Below are 9,051 nucleotides of genomic sequence, written 5' to 3'. Positions count from 1 at the left end.
TTCTTTGATTGCAATAACCCAGAAAGACTTTTAAGTGATCAAGGGGTGTTGGAGCCCAGACTCCAACTGACACCGAATTTAAAAATCACAACTTGTGCTAACTTCATTCTTTTCATTTTCGCCATCTTGGCAACCATCATTCTTTTTTCACTTCCCTTCCGACCGTCAAGTGAGAAGCCACATGTGAATTTGTTAAAGTTATTTTATTCAGTAAATCTTGTGAAATCAAAAATTTTTGTCCTTCAAACCCAATATTCATTTTAACCTTCAACAGGTAAAACCCAGAGTCTTAAGCCGGAGTCCCGGAAGAGTAAACTAATTCCATTCCTCATTTCATAATAGGTAAAACCCAGAGTCTTAAGCCGGAGTCCCGGAAGAGTAAACTAATACCATTCCTAATTTCATAATAGGTAAATGTTCCTTACATTTTGGTCCTTCGAGCCGGATATTCATTTTAACCTTCAACAGGTAAAACCCAGAGTCTTAAGCCGGAGTCCCGGAAGAGTAAACTAATTCCATTCCTCATTTCATAATAGGTAAAACCCAGAGTCTTAAGCCGGAGTCCCGGAAGAGTAAACTAATACCATTCCTAATTTCATAATAGGTAAATGTTCCTTACATTTTGGTCCTTCGACGGTGCCTCATTTTGGACCTACGACAGAGCCTCATTTTCATCCTTCGTTTGGTCTTTCGCATTGAGGCGCCAGCGTTAAGCAGCCTTCTGAGCTCATCAGGATTGACTGTCCAGCAACAGTAATCCACCTCAAGTTTTGGAGCCAACACTTCAAGACTTTCGGAAGCCCAGCAGCTTCCAATTTAGCACTCAGAAGCCCAGCAGCTTCCGCTACAGATTCTTTTTGAAGCCAAGTAGCTTCCGGTTTGTCGTAACCAACACGACATAACCTCAACATGTCTCTCCGTCAGCAGAGAGGACGATACAAGGCTTCACTCACGAAGACTTGGAAGGCAATAGAGCAGAATGATTTCGACGAAGCTCAACTCAGGGAAAAGTTGAAATATGCTCAGGAGAGTCACAAGAACATTCTTGCTCTCCACAACCAAATCGTGGAATCTCTCAAGGATGAAGCGAGCAAAGCAGAGGAAGACGACTGGCTAGACGATTACAAGGATTTCATGTCCACACTCCATACATTAATCCAGAAGAAGCTTCATGCAGTCACTACTCCCAAGTCGCAATCAGCTGGTACTTCAGCACAGCCGCAGCAGGATCAAGTAGGAGCACTCATGTCTCTTGTGGATAAGCTCTCGTCTCAGCATGCCGACATGGTACAAAAACAGACAGAGCTCATGGAGAAAGTTTTGTCTAAGCGAGCATCCAGCAATGACAAGTTGCCTTCCCTCGACATTCCGAAATTCGATGGTTCCTACAGGACATGGGTTTCATTTCGTGATTTGTACACAGCTTCAATTCACAACAACGATTCACTGAAGCCCTCACAAAAGCTTCAGTACCTTCAGGGGCTACTTACCAAACAAGCAGCTTCCGCAATTCGCAATATCACAGTCTCTGATGCGAATTATGAGAAAGCTTGGGCTGTTCTCACAAACAGATTTGAGAAACGTCACTGCATCGTCTCTGATCACATCCAGACGTTCTTGTCGATTCCAAAAATCACTCATCCTGACAAGACTAACGTCAGAGAAGCATTCTCTATAGCTACGGAAGTCACCCAAGCCTTGGACGCTCTAAAATGCACCAGCAAAGATCCTTGGTTGATTCATCTCCTCAATGAACGCATGGACTCTGAGACACGCAATCAGTGGGCTGACAAGCGAAGTTCGGTGGATCCCACTTGGCAGGATTATCTGGATTTCCTGGAAAAACGTTGTGACATCATAGATGAATGCAGCAGCTCCAAGAATCCCTCTTCTTCGAAGGCAGATTCACGACCTGGGAATAACACGAAGAAAAAAACAGCACTTGTGGCCACTGAAGCTAATCGATGCAAGTGTTGCAATGGATCTCAGCATCCACTCTACAAATGCCAGATTTTCACCCAGAAGTCTCCATCAGATCGCCTCAAGGTGGTCAAGAATTCTGGATTGTGCTGGAATTGTTTGTCCTCATCTCATGAGACGTCAAATTGCACTTCCACACACACATGCAAACAATGCCATGCCAGTCACAATACTCTCTTGCATGCAGCATGTGTCACCCGGAGCAACATAACCTCGAATTCCTCTGCGAGTCAAAACACTGATGACATCCCCGGAGCAAATAGCTCCTCTGATACTCCTGAGCCTGCTTTTGAGTTCTTCAAGAGATCTTCAAATATTGTTGCTCCAACCTCTGTGAACATTTCATCCGCAAAATCCTCGGTGAAGGTTTTTCTTGCCACTTGTTCTGTGAATGTTTTTGATGCTCATCGAAATGTTCACCGATGCCGTGCTGTCCTTGACAATGGGGCACAGCAATCTATGATCACTGAATCTCTTAGGGATCGTCTCCAGCTCCAGAGGTGTCAAGACAACACTGTGATTATGGGTGTCAGCGGAAAATGTTCCAAGGTGAAAGGTCGTACGACTCTTCTTGCACAATCTGCTTCTGCAGAAGATATTTTCGAGTTCAATTGCCTAATTATGCCCCAAGTGACGGGAAATCTTCCTAATTTCTCTGTCAATCCATCTTCCATTCCCATTCCCCCTGAGATTCAGCTTTCTGACCCAAACTGGTGTAGAAGTTCTCAAGTGGATTTGCTCATTGGGATGGACTATTTCAATGATGTTCTTCAGGATGGAATTATCCGTCTTGGCCCTCAGCAGCCAGTGCTACGGGAGACTGTGTTCGGATGGATTCTTTCCGGAGTACTTCACGAGCCAATTCACACTTCACTACCTCAGGTGCAGTGCAATCTTTCCACTATCTCCTCTCTTGAGAACACTCTCAAGAAATTTTGGGAGGTAGAAGAGGTGGAAACAGTGAAACCTCAAACCATTGAGAGTGCCGAGGTTGAACAGCATTTTGTCGATACTCACTCCAGAGATGAAAAAGGCCGTTTCATTGTCCATTTGCCCCTCAAATCTACTCACACTGAATTGGGTTATTCTCGAGGACGTGCAATTCGTCAATTGAAGCAGCTGGAGGTGCAGCTCGACAAAAACCCAGAAATGCGTACTCTCTACAATAATTCCATGCAGGAATATCTTGACAAGGGGTACATGAATGAAGTCTTCTACAAGAAGGATGATGAAAATCATTTTTACTTGCCTCATCATGGTGTTTGGAAACCATCCTCCACCACAACAAAACTTAGGGTCGTCTTCAACGCCAGCGCGAAGACTTCCAGTGGTATCAGCCTGAACGATGTGTTGAAGATTGGTGCTACTGTGCAGCCTGAATTGGTCACTATCCTCCTCAGATTCCGCATGCATCCGTATGCAATGAGTTGTGACGTGACCAAGATGTACTTACAAGTAAAACTTCATCCTCCCCATGCTGATTTCCAGAGAATTGTGTGGAGATCTTCAAGTGACATGCCTCTTCAAGATTACAAAATCAACAGGGTGTGTTTCGGAGTAGCTTCCAGTCCTTTCCTGGCTACCCGCGTTCTCAACGAACTAGCCACAGTCGAGCAAAACCAATTTCCCTTGGGATCACAGGTCGTTAAGAATTGCTTCTACATCGATGACGGACTTATCTCCTGCGATTCCCTCGAAGTGGCTCAACAAACACAGAATCAACTGATTCAACTTATGCAGTGTGGTGGTTTCTCTTTAGCAAAATGGAGCGCCAATCATCCCTCTTTGTTGGAAAACATCACAAATCCATCTTCTGAGGCCAAGCAAATCTCCATCAGTGATGATTCAGTCTCTGTACTCGGACTCAAGTGGAATCCACAAGGTGATTCTTTTCAGTTTGTGATTCCTCCAAACTTTGCAGTCCCCCTGGCCACTCGAACTAGCATCACATCAGCAGTGGCTCGCATATTCGATCCTCTTGGTTTGTTGGGACCTATCATCACGATAGGAAAGATTCTCATCCAAGCATCATGGACTGAAGGCCTGGATTGGACAACACCATTGCCACCAGAACTTCAGGAGAAGTGGACAAAGTTCATTAATACATTGCCACAACTCAACGAGATTATCATTCCGAGATGGGCCTCAAACATTCCAAATCCAACTTCTGCAGTTATCCATGGATTCGCTGATGCCAGCAAATCAGCATACGGAGCAGCAGTCTATCTGGTGACAGATGATGGTCAATCCTTTTCGTCTCATCTACTGATCTCCAAATCCCGTGTCGCTCCCACCAAAAATCCACTTACAATTCCGAAACTGGAGTTGTGTGCTGCAGAATTGTGCGCAAATTTGGTGTCTCGTGTCCAGAGAGACCTCAGTATCTCACAAGCTTTTCTATGGAGCGATTCTACAATTGTTCTTGCTTGGATCGAGTCACCACCTTCTCAAAAACATGAAGTCTTTGTCAACAATCGCCTGAAAAAGATTCGTAAAGTCTCATCAGCTTCTCAGTGGGCTCATGTCTCTTCCGAAGACAACCCTGCGGATCTTATTTCACGTGGATGTACGCCAGAGACACTTCTACAGTCTGATTTGTGGTTCTGTGGACCTTCATGGCTAGGTCTCCACCCCAGCCACTATCTTCATCAATCAGACACCACAGCCCCGGAGCAGAGCTCCGAAATCACGGTCAATCTTGCCGTTCCAAAGCCAAAGTCACTTCTTCAGAGACTTTTGGGCCGTTGTTCGAGGATTTTCCGATTGGAAGGTATCATTGCTCAATGTCTTCGATTCCTGACTCCATCATCTCATCGAGCAAAGGGTCCACTCACGGTCTCCGAGCTTGACAAAGCTCTACTTCATCTTATCCGTCTAGATCAGCAAGAACATTTCGGTGTTCTTATCAATTCTCTCAAGAAAGGTGATTTTCACACCAACAAACATTGCAAGAGTTTTGCAAACTTGCAACCGTTTCTGGATTCCACCGGACTCATCAGAGTCGGAGGACGTCTTCAGCATTCACCTTTCACATACGATGCAAAACATCCGATACTTCTGGCTAACAGTGCACTTACAAAGTTGATTGCAGAGAGAGAGCACTCGCGAAATCTCCATTGTGGTCCACAAGCACTTCTCGCAGCTATGCGACAGAGATTTTGGCCAATCCGAGGACGACATCTCGTCAGAGGTATCTACCGCAAATGTATCCGGTGCTTCAGGTTCCAGCCAAGACTCCAACAGCAGATCATGGGCCAGCTACCTGAACATAGGACTACATTTTCCAAGCCCTTTACTGCTACATCTGTGGACTTTGCAGGCCCCCTGCAGATGCGCCCACACTTGAAGCGAGGAGGCACAACTTCCAAGGTCTGGATAGCCATCTTTGTGTGCCACATCACGAAGGCCATGCACATAGAGTTGGTGAGCAATCTCTCAACAGAGGCTTTTGTGGCTGCCTTTAGAAGGTTTGTCGCACGCAGATCTGCTCCTCAGCATCTATATTTGGACAACGCGACCAATTTCACTGGTACATCCAACGAGCTCTCGAGGCTTTTGGCACAAGAGTCTTCGCAGCGTGCTCTTCATGATGGTCTCCTGGGACAAAGAGTGCAGTTCCACTTTCAACCTCCCGAGGGTCCACATCACAATGGCCTCGTAGAAGCCGCTGTCAAATCAGTGAAGATTCATCTTTCCAAGATTGTGGGTTCCTGTCCACTCACATTTGAGGAACTCCAGACTGTGTTAACACAGATTGAAGCAGTGCTTAATAGTAGGCCTATTATGCCACTGTCTTCGGACCCGTCAGATCCTCCACATCTCACCCCTGGCCACTTCTTAACTGGTGGTCCCCTGACAGCTCTTCCGGATCCTGACCTGGAGTTCATTCCCATGAACAGGCTCTCCAGATGGCAACTCTGTCAGCGCCTATCTCAGCAATTTGCTGCAAGGTGGAAGAGAGACTACGTTCACCATCTCCAGGAACGTACTAGGTGGAAATCAATTTCGCCAAACGTGAAAGTAGGAGATCTGGCTCTTCTTGCCAAAGACAACGTTCCGAGCATTCAATGGCAATTAGGAGAAATTGTCAACGTGTGTCCTGGACCAGACAATCATGTCAGAGTCGTCGATATTCGCACAAGGAGTGGAGTTTATCGTCGGCCAGTTACGAAAATTGCTCTCTTGCCCATGGAGCAAGAGACCCCGGAGGATGTTGGAGCCCAGACTCCAACTGACACCGAATTTAAAAATCACAACTTGTGCTAACTTCATTCTTTTCATTTTCGCCATCTTGGCAACCATCATTCTTTTTTCACTTCCCTTCCGACCGTCAAGTGAGAAGCCACATGTGAATTTGTTAAAGTTATTTTATTCAGTAAATCTTGTGAAATCAAAAATTTTTGTCCTTCAAACCCAATATTCATTTTAACCTTCAACAGGTAAAACCCAGAGTCTTAAGCCGGAGTCCCGGAAGAGTAAACTAATTCCATTCCTCATTTCATAATAGGTAAAACCCAGAGTCTTAAGCCGGAGTCCCGGAAGAGTAAACTAATACCATTCCTAATTTCATAATAGGTAAATGTTCCTTACAAGGGGTCTGTCATTTACAAAATAAAGGATCTAATATTTATTGACTTTTTTTATTTAATGGTTTGGAGTTTCACACAGGCATTTGATAAATTCTTTAATTAAAATAACGCATAGAGACTTTTAAGTGATCAAGGGGTCTGTCATTTACAAAATAAAGGATCTAATATTTATTGACTTTTTTTTTAATTAATGATTTGAAGTTTCACACAGGCATTTGATAAATTCTTTGATTGCAATAACCCAGAAAGACTTTTAAGTGATCAAGGGGTCTGTCATTTACAAAATAAAGGATCTAATATTTATTGACTTTTTTTTATTTAATGATTTGAAGTTTCACACAGGCATTTGATAAATTCTTTAATTGCAATAACCCAGAAAGACTTTTAAGTGATCAAAGGGTCTGTCATTTACAAAATAAAGGATCTAATATTTATTGACTTTTTTATTTAATGGTTTGGAGTTTCACACAGGCATTTGATAAATTCTTTGATTGCAATAACCCAGAAAGACTTTTAAGTGATCAAGGGGTCTGTCATTTACAAAATAAAGGATCTAATATTTATTGACTTTTTTATTTAATGGTTTGGAGTTTCACACAGGCATTTGATAAATTCTTTGATTGCAATAACCCAGAAAGACTTTTAAGTGATCAAGGGGTCTGTCATTTACAAAATAAAGGATCTAATATTTATTGACTTCTTTTATTTAATGGTTTGGAGTTTCACACAGGCATTTGATAAATTCTTTAATTGCAATAACGCATAGAGACTTTTAAGTGATCAAGGTGTCTGTCATTTACAAAATAAAGGATCTAATATTTATTGACTCTTTTTATTTAATGATTTGAAGTTTCACACAGGCATTTGATAAATTATTTAATTAAAATAACGTATAGAGACTTTTAAGTGATCAAGGGGTCTGTCATTTACAAAATAAAGGATCTAATATTTATTGACTTTTTGTATTTAATGATTTGAAGTTTCACACAGGCATTTGATAAATTCTTTAATTGCAATAACCCAGAAAGATTTTTAAGTGATCAAGGGGTCTGTCATTTACAAAATAAAGGATCTAATATTTATTGACTTTTTTTATTTAATGGTTTGGAGTTTCACACAGGCATTTGATAAATTCTTTGATTGCAATAACCCAGAAAGACTTTTAAGTGATCAAGGGGTCTGTCATTTACAAAATAAAGGATCCAATATTTATTGACTTTTTTTATTTAATGATTTGAAGTTTCACACAGGCATTTGATAAATTCTTTAATTGCAATAACGCATAGAGACTTTTAAGTGATCAAGGGGTCTGTCATTTACAAAATAAAGGATCTAATATTTATTGACTCTTTTTATTTAATGATTTGAAGTTTCACACAGGCATTTGATAAATTATTTAATTAAAATAACGTATAGAGACTTTTAAGTGATCAAGGGGTCTGTCATTTACAAAATAAAGGATCTAATATTTATTGACTTTTTTTATTTAATGATTTGAAGTTTCACACAGGCATTTGATAAATTCTTTAATTGCAATAACCCAGAAAGACTTTTAAGTGATCAAGGGGTCTGTCATTTACAAAATAAATGATCTAATATTTATTGACTTTTTTTATTTAATGATTTGAAGTTTCACACGGGCATTTGATAAATTCTTTAATTGCAATAACGCATAAAGACTTTTAAGTGATCAAGGGGTCTGTCATTTACAAAATAAAGGATCTAATATTTATTGACTTCTTTTATTTAATGATTTGAAGTTTCACACAGGCATTTGATAAATTCTTTAATTAAAATAACGCATAGAGACTTTTAAGTGATCAAGGGGTGTGTCATTTACAAAATAAAGGATCTAATATTTATTGACTTTTTTTTAATTAATGATTTGAAGTTTCACACGGGCATTTGATAAATTCTTTAATTGCAATAACGCATAAAGACTTTTAAGTGATCAAGGGGTCTGTCATTTACAAAATAAAGGATCTAATATTTATTGACTTCTTTTATTTAATGATTTGAAGTTTCACACAGGCATTTGATAAATTCTTTAATTAAAATAACGCATAGAGACTTTTAAGTGATCAAGGGGTCTGTCATTTACAAAATAAAGGATCTAATATTTATTGACTTTTTTTTAATTAATGATTTGAAGTTTCACACAGGCATTTGATAAATTATTTAATTAAAATAACGTATAGAGACTTTTAAGTGATCAAGGGGTCTGTCATTTACAAAATAAAGGATCTAATATTTATTGACTTTTTTTATTTAATGATTTGAAGTTTCACACAGGCATTTGATAAATTCTTTAATTGCAATAACCCAGAAAGACTTTTAAGTGATCAAGGGGTCTGTCATTTACAAAATAAAGGATCTAATATTTATTGACTTTTTTTATTTAATGGTTTGAAGTTTCACACAGGCATATGATAAATTCTTTGATTGCAATAACGCATAGAGACTTTTAAGTGATCAAGGGGTC

The 9,051-nt window shown here is 40.4% G+C and overlaps 1 protein-coding gene across 1 annotated transcript; it reads left to right on the top strand.

Annotated features, from left to right (window-relative positions):
- Window positions 1–909: 909 nt before the first annotated feature.
- Window positions 910–6,246, top strand: LOC129809241 (uncharacterized). The gene has a single exon (XM_055859049.1). The coding sequence runs from the start codon at window positions 910–912 to the stop codon at window positions 6,244–6,246; it is 5,337 nt and encodes a 1,778-aa protein (XP_055715024.1).
- The last annotated feature ends 2,805 nt before the right edge of the window (window positions 6,247–9,051 follow it).

Source organism: Phlebotomus papatasi, unplaced genomic scaffold (assembly GCF_024763615.1).
Source record: "Phlebotomus papatasi isolate M1 unplaced genomic scaffold, Ppap_2.1 HiC_scaffold_52, whole genome shotgun sequence".
NCBI classification, from domain to species: Eukaryota; Metazoa; Arthropoda; class Insecta; order Diptera; family Psychodidae; genus Phlebotomus; species Phlebotomus papatasi.
Note: the sequence above shows the minus strand (reverse complement) of the source record. Positions and strands in the feature narration are given on the sequence as shown.